The sequence below is a fragment of the Pieris napi genome, chromosome 10, assembly GCF_905475465.1.
Source record: "Pieris napi chromosome 10, ilPieNapi1.2, whole genome shotgun sequence".
NCBI lineage: Eukaryota > Metazoa > Arthropoda > Insecta > Lepidoptera > Pieridae > Pieris > Pieris napi.
In genome coordinates, this window is record NC_062243.1 from 7,931,997 (window position 1) to 7,952,117 (window position 20,121).

General features: G+C 31.9%; 1 protein-coding gene across 3 annotated transcripts in view; it reads left to right on the forward strand.

Moving 5' to 3' along the window:
- Window positions 1-20,121, forward strand: part of LOC125052884 (multiple C2 and transmembrane domain-containing protein) — an 82,493-nt gene that overhangs the window by 9,800 nt on the left and 52,572 nt on the right. For all 3 annotated transcript variants that reach the window (XM_047653939.1, XM_047653941.1, XM_047653940.1), the window contains exons 2-3: window positions 8,475-8,580; window positions 18,594-18,751. In XM_047653939.1, the coding sequence (XP_047509895.1) occupies window positions 8,550-8,580; window positions 18,594-18,751 (189 nt within the window). In that variant the 5' untranslated portion in view covers window positions 8,475-8,549. The remainder of the gene's footprint in view (window positions 1-8,474; window positions 8,581-18,593; window positions 18,752-20,121) is intronic.

Sequence of the window (20,121 nt, forward strand, 5' to 3'; positions counted from 1 at the left end):
CGACATCACGGTTGAGAGGCGCAGGCTCAAGCCAGTAGGCCAACACTGCACATAAATATATATATATACTTATACCATCCTCAACCATATAAAAATTCGTCCAGTAGTTTTTGAGTTTATTACATTCATACAGACAGATAGATGTTGCCAAGGAATTCATATTTGGGATTGATTTATTTTCTCCTTAGTGTTTCGTAGCTTGGAAATCACAACTGAAAATAGTTGATGACATAAGCAGATCAATGTTTAGCGATACGTGATACTAATAAAGAAATATGCTAATCCAAAATAGTCTGGCACTATTGAGTCGCTTCGTACAAAAATATAAAACAGTTCATTGCTTCAGATAGTAAACCAAAACAGAAATGTTCGTTGAGTAAAGTGTTTTCCTACAATTTCCATTTAAATCGAATATTAATTGAATCATTGTTTTTATTGTATAATTGAAAACGTTGTTTCATTGCAAACGAATAAATGGATATGTTTTTTTTAAGAAACATCGGAGAGTTGCCCAATAAACACCACAAAATTTTCAATTGTTTAAAATTTACTATATATATGGTTGACTGAATTTTTTTTAAATTTTTTTTTAAAGACAATTCACACCAATTGACCGAGTCCCATGCTAAGCTGGTGAACCTTGTACTAGGCAACGGATATACATACATATTATAGATAGATACATATTTAAATACATATTTAAACACCCAAGACCTAAGCACAACACCAAATGCTCATCACATCGATGTTCGTCTCAGCCGGGGATCGAACCCGGGACCCATGGATTCGCAGTCAGGGGTACTAACCACTAGACCAATGAGTCGTCAATTCTAAAGTACATGTGCAAACAACCTTTCCATACACAGTTGACAATTAGTCAAATATCTACAAATTTCTTAAACTGAACAAGAATAATGACTAAACGAATGAAAACATACAACAATAATTATAAATTAAACTCTACACTGCCTACATGCAGCCATTATTCTATAAAATGACAAACCTATTCTTGACGTGTCAAGTTTGATGCCATCAAAAAACTCCATGGAATTAGTCACGCGAATGAATTATTAATTAATTTGTATAAAAGTCTTTCAGGTTTCTCAAACTCGCTTAAAAGTATAACAAATTGTGTAGATACTATAACTATAAAAAAATATATATTACTTATGCTATAATACTTAAAACTAAATTTAATTTCAAAACATAAAAAGGATATTCAAATGTATGTATATATATTATTATAACTAAAATAAAATTAGGGGTAGTAGGGTTGTGATGCTAGACTAACAAAAAACTAACTTGACTTATTGAAGGGTTATTCTATCTAAGTAACACCTTTCTTAAAGAATATAATTATAGTCGACCTATTGGATATTATCAGAAACGAGAATGTTGTTACAATTTATGAGTGTGGGAAAAACTAAACGGCTCATTTTGGCTTCAAGTGTGTGATTGCTAACATTTGGTTTACGCTACAAATTATTAACAAAATTATATGTAATATGTATGTAACTTAACTAATATGGTTAATGCTAGTAATAAATAAAAGAAAAGTTTAATTATAATAATTATTGTTGAAGTTAATTTCCACAATGGCGTCGTGTTGGCTTATCGTTTGAACATTGCGTGATATTATTGCTATGGAGTTCACGCAAAATACTTTATAGGTCATTTGGGGGGTTATAAAACTGAGTATTTTAATTAGTTAAACAGAAAAAGGGAAAACAGTTTTAAACGTATTTACATTATATGCACTCAAAAAATAAGCAAATGTGTAACCTGGAGTATCGGAGCATGAATTATTATTACAAAGAACTTTTACAAAATTAAATTGAATTTTCGGACTCATAAAAACAAAATTCATAATAATTCCGCGTACATTGATAATAATTATTAATTTGTAACCATAAAACGGGTAAAATAAATTATATTCACAGGGAGGTTTTATAGTAATCCTTTTGTGTTCACTTGTATAAGAGGATTAGTCCGGAAGTGCTGGCATTGGAGTTTACACTTTTGAAATAATTTTGTTAAAGGTTATCGAACCGACATTAATTAACAAAGACAAATAAATAAAATTGTTTTTAATATTACAAAGAGCATTTACGATAAAGGGATGTGCATATATTTTACGGTCTGCCAACGGGTATCACAGTGAATCTCATAAACATGAACTAAATCTATTAAACCCTCTGAATTAAAACACCTGTATGTTTATATTTTCGAAAATTTTTGGCCCTGTTTGCGACGACGGTGTTTGGCGTATTCGCTTCAATGAAGAACTTTATGACATCCTTGACGACGCCAACATCGTCTAATTCATAAAATGCATCAGGCGCGGGATGGGACATGTGCATTGTGCACCTGTAGCTGACGACAGAACTCCAAGGTTCCAACTAAACCCACAACCTGATAAGAGAAAATCCGGTAGACCTCGAAAGAATAGGTGTACGAAGTACGCAAGAAGCACGAGATAGAATTCGATGACGAAATATACGTGCGGAGGCTAAGGCTCAAGGATCTGTACAGCCATTGATGATTATTATGATGATGATGTTTGTTTAAAAGAAAGTTCAAAGAAGTTCAATATATAATACAAAATTACTCAACAGATTTGAAACCAAGTATATAGATCATTATGTCTGGATAAGTGGATCATCGGCTACTCTAAATAATATGGAGTATTTTTAATATATGAGTAATGAATTAAAAACGTATATTGTAATATAAAAAAATAACGAATGCCTTGAATTTAATATACGGGTTTGCAACTTTATCATATAACTTGACTTATACCTCTAAATTTTTCTGTGAAACACGTTTGAAGCAGCGAATAAATATTTGAAGGAAATCCTTTTAGTGACGGAAATAGAATTCGAGAGATGAAATACTCATATTTGTTCTAAGCAAATTAGACTCAAACCGTTGGGAACAGTGTTTGTAACAGTGCCGGATTAGCCATATAGCAAGAGTAGCAAGTGCTTCGGGCCCCGGGAACTTAGGGGCCCTGCGCTCCAACGCCTGTCTGACCGTAATAAAAAAAGTATTAAAATAGATAGTAGCTTAAAATATCTTGCATACCTTTAACGCGAAGCGTCTATGGCCTATGCTTCACTTGCACATAAAAATAAACTCGACTACGTCAAGTGTAATCGTAAAAATAAGTACGTACTTATCTTTTTTAATTTTCAAATTTTAATTATAATCGATATACATATTTAGACTAGCATGTTATTTGTACCCTTCAGATTTTTATTTTTATTTTTATATAGGTATACATTTATTTTGCGAGTTTTCTTAGCCGAGATTGTACTTTTCTAATCGATGTTAATATAATATCGATTATAAGTATTTCGAGGAAACAGGCGAACTATTTAAATCCTAAAGCCTAACCAAGGGCCCCTAGGCAGAATTTGCTACAGGCCCCGCGCTGGCTTTATCCAGCACTGGTTTGTAATACACTTAATTACATGCAAGTAAGTACCTTCTATAAAAGTTTGGAATATTAATTTGAGATCATACCAGCGTGAGTCATTATTGGCCATAATTTTAGCTCTCATAGCTTTTTATCTAAACTTTTGATAAAAGAATACTATTTCTAAATCAAATTATGTTTTACTTGTAATATGAATAACGCAATATTGTAGTCACTTTCGAAAAGTGAGTTACAGAATCGCAGGGCTGTTCTATAATTTGAAAAAAATCTAAATTTAACAAACCTTTAAAAATGTCACATAGTCTAAATGGAAAATCAAAAATTACTCCTTTCCTCAAAAGTTTAAAAGTATCATAACGAAAGAGCGTTGATTATTAGTGTTTAGTACTCTGATAAAACTGTTGAAATAAGAACTTTGACAAACGCTCCAAAAACATTAAAGTTTACGGCTATCGTAGGCCGAACGGATATTTTTGCATTGCGGTATATGTCGATTTTCAAACAGTGCTTTCAGAGTACGACATTGCGTGATAACAAGCCCCACAAAATTCTTGTCAACTTTGTAACGCATAAATATTCTACACACGAAACTATAAATTATAAGTTCTGAGGTCCTTATTGCCACTATGGAGTAAGCGTGTATACAATACTAAAATATATTGACGTTACTTTTTCGGGGTTGTTATTTTCGACCAAACATCGTGCAATTGTAATATTAGATTAGTACGTCTATCGTTTAGAAATAATGATTTTAATACATGTTTTAGCAGTAACAATTTATATCAGCGAAAAAATTCACACTAATCGGAGAGAATTGGTGATTAAATCTTTTCTTAACTGTTAGCGCGATTCATCCTTTCTTCCAGTAATTTCTGTGGTTAATAAAAAAGCGAATAGTCGCAACAAAAAAATTATGTTAACCTTCACAAGTACTCAGCCCCTATCAACATAAACTCGATGGTATAAGTAATACGTTGATATAGCTATTTGGATGTCAAATGACTAATGTATGTGAACGAATGAAGCACTACAGTCAAGAGTAAATGACACATTTAACCTTATTTAAAATAAACACCAATACAGACCCAAGATGATGTTTAGATATATTACTGTTGGTTCGTATATTTAAGTAAAATGATACAAATTTAACGTTGACTTCTTTTTGGAGTTTATTGGAGTTTACTCGATTATCGATACGGAACATTTTTTGTTATTAAAAATTAATGTTTTTCTTTATTAAACTGAAGGAAAACGTTCCAAAAGTTCTGCAAATTTGACAGATATATCGAAAATAAAATAAATAACAAAAAATGTTCCGTACACTTAGGTTGGTTGCAAATTTTATACGTGATATGAAATATTATATCGAAAACTTCCCCAAGTTTGCAGAACTTTTGGAATTTTTTTCACGACCATACAGCAAAAATTAATTTAATTGCAATTTTAACAATGTTCCGGACTGCGGACAAGGTTGCAAAATGAGATTTATTGTCGTCCCAATGTACCATATTCACTTGACCGAAGTTTGAAAACTTTTGGAATTATTATCAAATTTTCGATTTCGAATGTCTATAATGACTGGTCTAATAGTTTTGTCAATAGTAATGGTCAGTGAAATTAAAACTAAAAAGATTGTTCATTCTTATTCTTCTCTTACTATAAAGGTAACTTTGGTCACAGAAAGAAAATCCTATTTGGGCATAGATGATGTAGGTACGTTTTATTACAACTACAAACATTTATATTATAAAAATATATATTCTTACCACCTTTAGTATGAAAATATGGTCGACAGCCACAGAAAATTATCGCCATTTTATCGTTCGTAAGGAGTAAACTCCAATCGTGCGTCGTAGCTGACACACACACACTTTTTATATTAGGTTAAGGTTGCTATTGAATACTGCCAATTTACTTCATCAGAGGGTACAATGGCTGGCTTCAGAAACTAAATATATTTTTTTTTGTATAAGATTCAGTTTTAAAGACACGGATACATTTGTGTGAATAATGTGTCTGGGTCATACCCGCTGAGGTTAACATAGAAACAGCTGGGTGTCTTGAACAAGGATTTCATTTTATGAGCTCGTTTAGTAATAACATCGCACAAGCGCCTAGGCTAAGCGAGCATAATAGTAATTTTGCTGACTAAAAATATTATCTATTTTTTATGAAACTTATGTCAAATACAGACTTTACAAGAGTAATGTAAGATCTCTAGGGAGGTGGCGTTTATTTGACAGCTGTCGCGACGACTATCATTCACGAGGAGAATTAAAATTTGACCGCGTTAACAAGGTGTTAGCAGATATTTCCATAACTATTTTAGACAATTGTGTTTTAAGCATGTTTAAAATATGTCTGGGCATATTAATATAATGGCTTAACTTCACTTATTTATTATTATTTAAGCAGATATAGATATAGTTTAATCAAACTGATAAAAAAATTATACTCTAATGATATTACAATTAATCAATCAGAGTTTTTTTACTTTATTATGTAAAAAAAATATATTTAACTCTAATGGGATTTACCAATCGATATTCCATGTTTAATTATAATAATAGATTAGTTGTTGACTGTGTCAATAATAAAACCTTAATGACATTTACCGTTAATTACTTAGATACATTTTAGTATGCGAGAATCGATGGGTTAATAACGACAATGATTACACAATAAAATACATATTTCATATTACTGGTCAACATTCGCAAATCGAAAATATTAAAGTCTAGTTAGTCAGCTTAGACTTAGCCTCAATTAAACTCTTTAGATCGCATCGTTTACGGGTGAACAGCCTAAAAACCTACTTAACACTATAGAACAGTAGTAGGTTTTTAAGCTTTTCATAAAAATACTAAAACTTTAGTTTTCAGTCGCGGTTACGCATAGAGATTTATCCACCATTTGAGTGTTGCACCTCTGGTGAATCTACAAAGATTTGAAAGAATATTGTAAAGGTTGAATTTAAAAAACAAATTGAAAGAGAAGGTTCTTTTAAAAGAAACGAAATTAAATAAGCTTAAAGGACTTCTCTTGTAAAGAAAATTAATATAATATATATCAACCTCAAGGGTCCTGCATTTTATATTACTTTTGTAGGCCCCAGAGCAATTCGCGTGGAAATAAGGGATTAAAAGGTTCATTTGTCCTACGTTTCGTAGTTAATCACTACTTTCTATCGGACTGTGATAAGCATACATTTTCTTTACTATAAATATTCAACAATTTCTGATATAGATCTGTTATTTATTACGACCAACCATTTACACAAATGTTAGGAAAAGTTTTATTGATCTTTCTAAAATTTTACTGTGTCACTTTAGTTTAATTTTTGACAATCTTTTGCACCTTAATAATCTTAGGTGCAAAAGATTGTCTACCTCACCTTACTAGTAAATCGAAATCTAAACAACAAAAATTTGAACAATGCTATAAAACGCGGTAAATGAGATTAGATGTAACTCTACGAGTTCGAAGTACGTCCCAGACGTTTTTGCTTACAAACGAAATAGAATAATAGATTTTGTATTTTATTTCGTTTGTAAGCAAAATTAAAGAAGCGAAATTGTCGATTTACTAGTCATACCGTTTAGACTACGTTAGATATCTTGGTGTTATATTGATAAAAATCTCAATTGGAAAAACAAAACAACAAATCAAAGATTAAAAAATAACTAAAATTATTTAAAAAAATATCAGCCATTTTGAAGATATTGAGACCAAGAAAACTGTGTATCTCACATTATGTCATATATCATTTCCTACGGAATTACTTCCTGGGGTGGAACATGTAAGTTAACTCTTCTGAAGCTTGAGCCCACCCATAGATGTTTACTAAATTCTAAGCCCTATATAGAAAAGGCCCTTTGTCATAAGACCCTAGTTTCCACTGTGCGACAGCTATTTATAAAATATATAATACTGAACCAATACTCAAAGCCGAGACTAGGAGACACTTGTAAAAAGTGTACTCTTTTTTTTTTAAACAAATACGGTTCCAAAATTCAAGCATTCAGTAGAAGATTTATTCGACTGCAAGTGTAAATTTTCCTATGGCAAGCTATTCAATTATTTCTTTTTATTTATTTATTTATTTATTTATTAACACTTCGTTGCATATACATTAATATAGTACAATTGACATAATTAAATAAAAAGGAGAGCAACTGGCGGTGTTATCGCTTTCGAGCGATCTCTTCCAGGCAACCACTGTGAGAAAAGAATTTTAGTATTAGGTTACAATGAGACGGAGGCATTTATGACTTAGGGTCTGTTTCACAATGTACGGATAAGTTCTACATAAGTTTATTACTTATTGGTAGGATAAACACTATTGTTGCGTTTCACGACTGTCAGATAGCGCTATTCGTCACATAAAGTCCATCATAAGTTATGAGTTCGATGAATGTCAAATAGCACAATTTATCTTCCAAATAATTTATGTGTTGCATAGCTATTTGGTACATTATCTATACATTGTGAAACAGACCCTTAGTCTCCTGTATCTTCTTAAATATGTTGCTTTGGTATTGTTAATATAATATTTTTGGTGGTTTGTTGGGTATACCTACAGCCTGTTCCTCCCGTAACACAGATTTTTTAACCAGTGTGGAAAGAGGACCATCAATTAATAATATTAATAATTTGTTATTTTGGTCATTGTATTGTATAACTAAGAAATAGATTAAAAATGAACGTAAACATAGCCCCGAAATAGACGATGGAATAGATGCTTTGTCGCTAACCTTTTCGTTTAAAATTAGCGTAATCTTTGATAGTTTAATCACAGGTCAACTTTACATCGTATACTTCCGGCGAACATGACCAGGACATCGTTTTTATCTATGCCATGGTATTTGTAGCATTTTAATAACGTCTATACGTGAATAAATTGTTATTTTACATTTTCTATACTTAGCACGTCACTTTGACCAAATAACCGTATAGTGCGCTGTATTCATAGGATAATATATATTTTCCTTTATTACAGTTATCATATAAATTTAATCAAATGTTTTACTTTCAGTGTCGCCACATACAAGAACATTCAAGCACCATCTAACACCATGCATGTATTATAGTCATCAATCTATATGACGCTATGTCGAGTAAAAAGCATTCGCCACAACCAAGTAAGTAATTGCGTCAAACAGTGTCATTTCATTACCTATTAGCGCAGAAAAAGATTGTGGACTTGGTTTAAGAACAAATTGCCTTGATGCGTTATTGAACAATTTCGTCTTAGGATCCTCCAAGAAAAGAGCATTCTTAACAGCCCAGCAACGCCCTCACGAGGTGTTGGATATTCATAGGTAAAAACTTATAAACTTAACATCAAATGATTTTTCTGTTCCCAAAAAATGTTGTTTGAAAGCCTACAAGGACTTTTGTACATAAAAGCGACTTATTTCGGCGTCCATTTCGTTGATCATTTTATATTTGATTTTTATAAGGTTTCTATAAAGGTATTGGTCTCAAAGAATGGCGTCGCTTTAGTAAGTAACAAAAATAATGGTTTCACTTAACGGCATAGTCGACGTTACCTTTATTTGGTAGGTTCGCTCTATTGCGGTTGAGTAGTTTTCTCCGATACAAAAAATTATATCTTATCAAAAGAAAACAAAAATTCTTGAAAATGGATTCGTGTAAAACTCTGCATTTTCTAACGCATTTACCATGGAGAGTGTTCAGAGGAATTGTTCGGATTAATACCTGAAGCTGAGTTTCATCACCTCGACGCCCGCCGTTCCACAACAGCGTTTTTCAAGTCAGTTTTTGCCGCGCACCACCACTATGTGGAACCAGCTGCCCGCTGAAGTATTTCCGAACCAATTCGACTTAGGGTCCTTCAAGAAAAGAGCGTACCTATTCTTAAAAGGCAACGCACTCGTGAGCCCTCTGGCATTGTGTATCCATGGGTATCACTGGCCCCCTGTTCTATATTTAAAAAAAAACGTTTGACTTACAAACGTTTCAGAAAAGTAGGTTAATACACCTTGAAATAATTAAATACATTCAATTTGCATAATAAGAAAGAATTGCCCACGGATAGTATCTAAATAGTAAATCTACTTATAATTTTATATTTTCATGTCAACGTTATTGAGAAATTTAGTGCCGAAATTAAATACCTTAATATAGTGGAATTTACTTACGCCACATCTAAAGAAAATATTTCAAGTTCGTATGAATGTTCAAACGAACTTCACTTTTAAAATATACAATACTGTGTATTGTTGTGACTTGGCATGGAGATATAATAGGACATGTTTCTACGTCTGATTCATTGATCTGGTTTTATGGGCAAACACCTGGTACTTTCCGTTCGAAAATATTTATAGCTTGTAATAGAACCACGAACCTCTATTTTATATGCTTGATTATAAAGAGAATTTATATTATTATATACATTTTCCCAAAGTCAATGTGCTACATAATTTAATATGATTTTACTCTTGGTATATTTTAAAATCCTTTAAAAACTTCGGCTCCGTTTTTTAACGACCAATGTACATCTGTTAGTTATAACTAGTAATAAAAAACACACCGAACGAAAGTTTTCAGATAGACAAGTTTTACCGTTTCTCAAAATTAAACCATGTTATTATAAAGTTTTCGCAAGCACTTGAACCAGCGGTAGAGTTTCCCGTATTGAATTGTTTTAGGTTATTCGCGTGCGGCACATATTGTTCGAATGCCGAGAACAATGCTTTTTCCAGGAACAATGCGAGAAGTGTATGACATTTGTTTTGATAGTATTCTTAACCAATACGTGATTTTGATTGTAATTGTACTATAGATCATGAAATTTTGTACGTACAACACATTGAAGTATATTATGTTTCGTTTTGTCATTACTAGATGGTCAATACGTGGTAATTTATTAGATGACTCGTTAATACTATGATATTATAAAAAAAAATCACTTTAAACCTAACTTAAATATTATAAAGAAACATTAATATTAAGGAAGTAATAGTAAGTGTCATTTATAACAAAATGCATAAAAATAAATAATACTTATTATACAAGTTGCAAATATAAAAGAATGTATAACAAATACAAAATTTTAGCTAAACCGCTAGTGCCATTTTTTATGAAAACTTGTTGGAAGTTTCCTTCCATAGACCTTTATACATTAGACCTTTCATATTGCCATAATTAATAACCCGTTCGGGATCTTTTTGGAGTGTTTAAAAAAATCTAAGACCAAACGCAAACAAAAGCCTCTGTTAAATCAAGCCAGTTAATATTTGCAACACTCCGTTTAGCTACGATGCTCCGTGCAGCTACGCGATTAATGCCAATCGTAGCTCCCAGCTTATTACGTAGCAAAGTGAGCGGTCAACTGAAAACTGATCCTTCACGTAACGGACTGTAGTTTAATTATAGCCTTAACGTTTCTCGTACCTTGATTATGAGAGCAAGGATTTTCTGCTGTATGATTTTGAAACATTAGGAAATCATTGACAATATTACATGTGACATTTCCGTAAAGGAGAGACAGAAATCACGACTGCTAGTATTCTTCTTACTTTCATAACATTCACCACATTCATGGACAGGACAAAATGTTTGGTCTGCCGCCTTTCAAGAATATCATGATTAAGTCATACACTGTAAGATCTGCTGGTTTTTATCAGTCTGCCGAAACTTATTATTTCAATTAAGAACGTGTAAAAAGCGTATTTAATTTACATTACATTAAATACATAAATAATAATCCATATTACCAAATGTATTGTAAAAAATAGAATCTGAAATAACTAACCTTCCAACAATTCAGTCTATATATTCTCTACAGGCGGAAGTAAAAAAGAAGGAAAGTTTTGCTATCAACATCAAATCAGGACTTCGAAACTAATTAGATTTTGCAAGATATGGGCTCATGGTGACGTTTAATCGTGAAGCAATTTTGTCGACTTATGTTTATAGCGACAGTGTCTTGTTATATGTTATAACACGAAGAATATTTAAAAAATATAAATATTGATGAAGTCCTTTAATTACTACTGGTGATTATTTACTATTGGAATATTTATTATTTATTTATCACTGGCTGTGCCCCGCTACCTTACCTTTAGCTTGTAAGCCTTATGAAATTAATAAATACAATACAATAACACGTTTTTTTAAATTCTTATGTTCTTAAGATTAGCAAGCAAACAAACACGAGACAAAAACGAAGCTTTATGAAATTTTAGGAATACATTTTTCAACATGTAAGCTATCAAATTTTTGTGCCCAACAAGAATATGAATAAGTATCTAATATCATTGTCGATAATTAGACTAATGAGTTTTAAGTAAGAATCAAAATTAAAAATAACTTTGACCAAACTACCGCATATTTCATTAATACATTTTAGAATACATTATAAAGATTTTTTATATTTGTAATAACGTGTGTGTAAATATATTATATATTTCTGCATTATTACATAAATAAACAAAAAACATAGTTTCATAGTTTGAATAGCAATTGGAACGCAGTCAAGTACTATATATAATATATATTGTAGTCTAACTACAAATCGGGTTAACCTTTATCTTATTTGACATAGTTGGGAGGACACGAACCAGAAGTTCTAGCTACATTAGTTTCAAACGGAAATTACTATTCGCAATTACACCAGTTTTTCCAAGAATTTTCGTAATTACTTTTCCCATTATGTTAGCTTTATACGGGTGTATAAATTATTCGAAAGCTTTCAGAATTCCTTTTGTAATAATTCGTTTATAAAACTAATCCGCTTATGTTTTTTATTCAAATATTTGATGTGTAATGGACGGCTTAATTCCAAAGCCGACTTGAAATAAAACTTAATTTTCGTAAATTAATAGGTTTAACCAGCTGCCCACTTAAGTATTTCTGAACCAATTCGACTTAGGGTCCTTCAAGAAAAGAGCGTAGCAATTTCAAAGGCTACACACTCGAGAGCCCTCTGACATTGTGAGTATCGATGGCCGGTGGTGTCACTTAACATCAGGTAACCATGCTGCCCGTTTGCCCACTGTTCTATAAACTAACTTGTATTTTGAATGTGTCGTTACGTGTAATATAGGGAGCATCTTGTTGTATTTAAAAATACATGAAGCAGTAGGAAGCTTTTATAATCTTAGAATAATTAGTAGTAAGAATTTTTGTGTTATGAACATGTGATGACGTGTACTTAAAATAAATAAGGAGCAATTGAGGAATTGGAATCAGCAATACATTAATAAATAGTTGCGTATTAAATGTGTTTTATTATGTATTGCTTTACTTGGCGGATGGTATATAAAATGGAAAGAATAATAGTGTACATACACGTTGAAATGAAAATGAAATGAAATGAAAACGTTTCACCTAGGGGCTTACTATGAACTTAGCTATTAATACTTGTCAAGCTCCACGCAGGTCAGTCCTATTTGTATCATGCAGTGATTTTCGCTGACATATAATTTCATAGGCCATCTTATTGATTATATTGTACTTGCTTGAAAAACGTCGTCCGATTTAACTGTTCCGATGTCGGCTTTTAAAAGGTTATCCGCAGTTTTCATAATGTTAACACCTCTAACCAGGTTAGGACACATTGTTAAAATCAGGCATTTAATTAGTTTAAGTAACGAAAAGAACGGATGTTTATTAGAAGGAGCTGCGCAGTTGTTTCTAATATAATATCCGTTAGATCTATGAATATCAAATGCGAATTCAATTTTCCGGACATCCCCGGTCAATTGAATCAAAGATTCAACATATCTGTAATACAGTTTATCCGAGCCAAGGATTACTGCTCTTACCTTTATATTTCGGCACTCTTTTACAATTATCTTGAAAATTTTACTATTTACTTACACCAATTAAGGAGAAAACTGGTGCGGTTGGCTATTATAACAGTTTCTCGTGCAGTAATAAGGAGCTTCTACAGTAATACACCATTTATATAAACTAAATCAGTCTCATTGCTCCGTTTTAACTAAAGTATTCATCTGTTTCTTTTCATCACAGTCTAAACACAATTTAAGAAAAAGAGACCAAAGAGTTCATTTAGACTGATGTAGTTTTTCCTTTTAGGATATCTATGCTTTTCATTACAACTATAGCTATAACTATAACCAACGGAAAATTACTATACTCTATAATGTAATAATGTAGTGCCAATCACTTAATCTTTTCTATATTTGTCTATTTCTGAAACGGACATTTATATTATCATTGCAAAACGTGTATCAGCTTTGATTAATAAATCAAGCACAGAAACCGTCATTTTGCAGTTACTAAGCAGATGGACGTTAAATTAAAGTTTCCGGAGAGATTTTATCGTGACATATTGAGTGGGTAAAATGGGTGTTTCGACGTGAGTGTTCATCGTTCGCTTGTTTTGCTTTAATATTTAAATAATTGTATCTAATTTAACCTACAACAAACATAAGATATGTTTATTTAAGATTTTTAAGCGATTGATACACTCAGCATAGTATTATTTATATTCAGTTTGTTTAAAGAAAACGCAATAAACAGGAAATGTAGGAAAATGAAACTCGGGAGTCGTAACCTAAAAGTAATTTCCCTTAATAACCTGTAATGGGTCTTGAAATTGTATCTTTAACCGACAAAATACGTTGAAGATACTAAAAAGATTTAGAACTAAATTATAACTTGCATACCATCCATTCAACGGAGTAATTTTTTTACTATGTCATTAACAACAATGTAAAATTTAATTCAATTTGTTGTTTCTATCTAGTCCTACATCCCCACAATCGTATCATCAAAATTTTGTACATACTCACTCGGGGATTTCTTAGGTTTATACGGACGGAGTGGAGTTAAATCCGAGGCAGTCATTGGCACCATTACATGGTATATGTATTTTGTCTTTATTTTACAAAGTTACAATGCACATTACAGATTTCTGTCAGAACAATGAGCTTTATAACAACGAAAGTGTGATAAAATAAAGTGAACAGGATAAATAATAATTCATTGCATTTGCATATGGTTTTCATATGTGAAACTAAAGATATATGATGTTATCACTCATTTTTTGTTAGCTTATCATTATTTGTATAATTGCGTTAATAAAATATTGTACTAGTGATGGAGAATTGAAAGCATTACATTGAAAAAATTATATCACATATAACCTGTCGGTATAAGCTTTGTAATCTATATCTGAGGAAGTTTTTAAGTATTAATAATATACATCAAATACGGTAAAATTATTTATAGCAATATATTATTTAAATCTTCTGCGGGAGACGCCAACACTGAGTACATTTCGTATATTATTCATACATTAGATCCATAAAAACATTCCTAATCTTATAAAAAGTTTCATTCAGAAGCAAAATAATTTACGACCAAAGAGTGCAGATAAGAATCTTACGAGAAATATCACGCTCTGTTTCTGAGTTGTAAAAGGAGGGAATTACTTGTTCCCTTGAGATATAACGCCCGATCGTTTGGGGCCTGGTATTAGGCAGACGACTTTTATTATAGGGTGGCCTAGATGTTAACGTCTGTTTCTACGTTTTAAAGAATTAATTAAATTATCAGTTGAAGAAAGATCTACAAATTATGACCGTATATATATATTAAAATACTGATTCAAATAACTGATTTGGTACGTATACAATTTTAAACATTAGCATTATACTATCAGCCTTGCGATTCTGTAACTCACTTTTCGAACTCACACAGCGGTTTTCACAATGGCGGTCGCGCTCAAATCAGTCGTGAAGCAGTCATTTTATGATTTGGCATTCTGATAAGGAGGAAGCTTGTAGTCTATTGTTTATCTGAATGCCAAATCATAAAATGACTGCTTCACGACTGATTTGAGCGCGACCGCCATTGTGAAAACCGCTGTGTGAGTTCGAAAAGTGAGTTACAGAATCGCAAGGCAGTTTAAAAATTTGAGATACAGCTAAACCCTGTCCAAGCCGAATAGGGAGGACATGACTCTCATGACCCCGATAAATACCCGACTCCGTATCGGCCCTTATGCTAGCTTGTAAATGAAACAATTTCAGGCAATAATTCAACGTGTATTAATCACAAAGCTACGAGGGCGGCGTAACGATTTACAGTTTACACGTATTTTCTTAAATACATTGAAAAGATATTTAAGAATTGTTTTTGTATAAAAAATATTCATGTTAAAAGTTACAAACTCGAACAGTTTTATTTCACTGAATAAAGGTTTATTGTACAAGACTCGTTATTTATCTTGTATTCAGATAAAATATTGATTCACATCAACAAATATAATTAAATTAACATTCTCTAAAATTATCGATCAGAACACACTCTCTCTCTCTCTCTCTCAATCTAAGGCCATAGAACGTAACGTAAGAAACTCTGGTGCTCTTTTGAATCGCGAACTATTGGAGATCACAAGATACTGGAATAGAGATGTCATCATTTTGCTCCACTAGACATAAATTAATAATAATAATAGAAATAAAAAGCAGCGGAGCATATATGTTTTCTTATGTAAGTGACATTTTTTGTCTTTTTTTTTTTTGAGAAATAAAGTCTTTAAGTCTTTAAACCTAAACCTATATATGTTTTTTTATTATTTTTTGTGACCGCCGTTACAGGTCATAGGCCGGACAAGTCTATTTGGATTCGTAAATAAAACAGAAGTAATTGATTCGATTTCGTCTTCAATTAATTTTTGGCCTAGTGCAGCGCTCATCACTAAGTTCGTAGATTTGAAATTGAAAAAAATTTAAAATATTTTCTTATTAGAATTATGACGTTATTAGTACTTTTAGATAACGTTTGGATAGCTACCTAATTTATAAAGAAGGTAAAAGTAATATAAACTTTCTTCACGTTCGTGAGAATTACACTGAGCTGGTTTTAGCTAATTTTCACTTCAATTTGATTTAATCCCCCAGATTAGTTTAAACGTTGGATCCAAAATTACTTAAGGATTTACGCATCTGTTTTGAATAATAAATCCTATAACCACTTTCATCATCAAATGAATATTGGATACTGTACAAAGAAGGTTTAGTATAGTGGGGCAAATCTAAATTATTAATAATGTGCTCAAACTGTTTCAAAAATACAATAATTATTAAACATGAGGTGTCTTAAATTAAAAATGTTATAGTTCCAAAAATCCAATCGACTAGAAGATTTTATAATTTTTAGTAATTATATAAGCGTATTAAAACTCCTACCGTGACATAATATTACAAACATTACGTTGAAACATTAACAAAATCAAGCGACCAGCTGAATTAACCGCGGTTTCGCACGCCGTTGCCCATAGTTAATGCTACGAATAACAAGTTAAATTTAATGGTTAAATATGTGGGTAAGCTTTGGTATTTTAAACAAATTAAGGCCCATCTTTCGCCCCTTTCTGTTTTGTTGAACACAAAGTAGCGAAAGATGAAAAGACGGCGTGTTTCGTTTGATTGTGATTTGTTTCTAGTTCAATACGCGACACGCAAAATAATGCGTCATGATGTTATGTCCGAATGACCAATCACAATCAAACGCGACTCTCTGGTTTATTATCACATCTCAAGTCATCTATATACTGTAAACTATAACCATGTGCAGTCCTCTGAAAGCACAACCGGCTTAGAGCAGGCTTCCCCCTTAAAGAAGACTTCACTCTCAAGTCTCAGTTATAAAAGTTTGTGGACTCAGTTTCCGGACTTAGACTCTCACTAAGTCTCAGTGCGCGTGTGCGTATCTCAGTTATAAAATAAAACATGGTTTTTAAATTTGGAATGGAAATTGCACTATCCGGTATTTTCCAGTGGGGATTCAAGCTTATTTAATAGAACTTATACAATATTTTTTGTATTAAATAAATTATTCACATCATCACAGGTGGTTTATGGCACTGACCTAATAGTATACTACAAATTATAAAAAGGTTTGATTCCTTTTTAATATGTTTTAGTATATTAATATTATAGTATTAGTATGTTGGCCGTGTTATCTCCTACCTATAAAGAAATTATGTATTTCCCCTTAACACAATAAAAAGAAGCTGAAGTATGCTATTCGTGTTTGCATGGCTGTTACAATTTACCAGTACAAAATAATGAAAGTCACAAATAAGGGGCTATACACACAAGGCCATTCAGATTATAATACAATTATCTTTGAAAAAATTAACAATTTGATTCAAACACAAGCTTAGTAGTTAAAAAATCATAATATGTTATCATATTATATTAATTTATTTTTTTAGATTGAAAATTATTTTATCTTGACACTTCATACCTATGAAAAAGAAAAATAATTGTAGCGTAATGGCCTTGGTATCATATATGTATCTCTTTTGTGATCATTTTTATGTAAAAAAATTCTGTTTGAATAGAGACTTTTAAATTTGGAATTTATTTTATTTCCATTGACAAAATGATTCAGTAACCGGAAGTAATGTGGATACGATACGATAGATAACAAGCAATTAAAGTTTTAATAAAAAAAGAGACAAGTAGAATTCTCTATTTATAAAACATATGTAACAAATACAATCGTATTAATTAAGTAATAATTAATATATTTATATCATAGTAGCATATAATAAAATAAATAAAACACATTTTCTGCTACTCTCATTTATTCTTTATACACATAGGTGCAGGAAAACTGTGTAATAACCCCTAAGTCTATTGACACGCCGTCCTAATTGGCACATATGCCGTTATACCGGGGTGTATTGCATGAGCAAGTTGAATTCCTATGAACAGAGCGTATACAATAATTATTGGGTCGGCTTAATTGCTTAGTGGTTTGTAAGGAATCATTAAAGATACGTATTTTTCTATTAAATTGTGTCACGTGTGTATCACCGGATCTGATCACTTACTTGCCTATAAGATTGACAATCATAAAGCACATACCTGAGGCCTAAGAAGGTTGTAGTGCCACAAGCGTGATCAACTTTCTGTGTCTAACACATGTCATCGATATTTGGATTTGAGACATGCCGGTTTCCTCACGATGTTTGCCTTGTAGATTCAAGTGCTGATTGCGCACATAAAAGAAAATTTTAATTAGTGCACAGCCGTGATTTGAAAGCAGAATCTCAGGGATAAGGGTCGCACGTTAAAGCCACTAGGCCCAACCTGTACTCTATATCTACCAATCATACATAGAACAAATATTTTGTTTTCAGAACGCTCGGAAGCGCTCAGCGGACGCTTGTCTAAGTCAGCCTCAGAGCTGTCATGTTCCGCTCCAGTTCACGCTTCTCCGCCACGCGCCCGCTCTGCTCATCATCATACACCACTCTCTGTTGTACATAGGACCCATCATTTCTTTAGTAATTTGAAGGTAAGCACATCACAATATAGTAAGGTAAGGTCTCATTAAGGTCTCCTATGAAACATATAAGTTTTTTATTAAAGTTCGAAAAATACGCCTTGAATTAGATTTTTTAAGAATGTTCTTCAATAGAAGTTATAAAAGCGAGACAAAGAATTTAGAGGTAAAGCAGCCGCTCAAAACATAAATCGAAATAAGTCAAACACAAACTACGCAGTTTTAACTAAAGTACTTTATTACAAAGTTGATTTGACTCATAATTAAGAACCAAACAAACTTCTAACAATGACATCAAAGAGGATTGAGGTATAATAGTCATTAATTCCGACCCACGCTCTTTTGGATATTATAGTACCTACTTCTATTAAGCAAAACTAGTACGACAAATGTATTGACTAAACAATATTATTTTCGATCTATGACAAATTATTAAAAACTAAATTGTTGAAATTTGGAATGAAGTTTTCTTTAAAAGGTATTTAAATACTTAGTAACCGTAGAAATAATTACATAGATATTTAATTTCACTACAGCCTTTTTTGCAATTGCACAACAGGGTAAACTACATTAGACGCGTATTTTTGCAAGTTCTTGCAGTTCTATCCGCGGTATTTCGATGCTGTGCGATTATTGTTTTTCGATCACGTCTAACCATCTTTGTCGATATGTGTTATTTGAATTCCTTATATTATATACTTCAGAACCATAACAGTAAATATTTCATATTTTTCAATAGTAATTCAACAGTGGTTAACGACCACTCTGTTCTATATTTGAATTTGTTTGAATTCCAATTTTCAATTCAAAGTACTTTTGAAATGAAACGATTAGCTATTTGTAAAATCAAAGGGTGAAAATTCCATTTCATTTTCATTGCCTTACTTTCCGAAGCGAATTTCATTAATCAAAACTTCTTCGGTCTTATTACAAAACTGATACCATACAAACTACGGCTACGATATTATTTCGATAATGGTATGGTTCATACCAAAACCACTACTACCTCTAGCTCACGTTTATAAGGCCGCTTATATCTTTCTACAGTCTAAGAAGATAAATATATAAATTAAACCACTACGATAGCTCAATTTCTCGGTAATTATTAAATGTTAAACAAGTGGTCCCTTCAGTACGGATTTCATTAACAAAGGTTTTACGCTTAACATAGTTTAATCAATTTAGTCCTTTTAGTCTCGTTTTTGTACTCAAATTTTACGAAGTTAATTCTGGAAAATACACAAAATGTTCGCTTGTTTCTATGAAAATACAACACGTAATACGTTCGGCTTTTTTTATTAAAGATAAAATGGGCTCGTTCGAATTCAATTCAGTCATAGGCATTTTTTTTTTTGACAATTCACACCAATTGACCTAGTCCC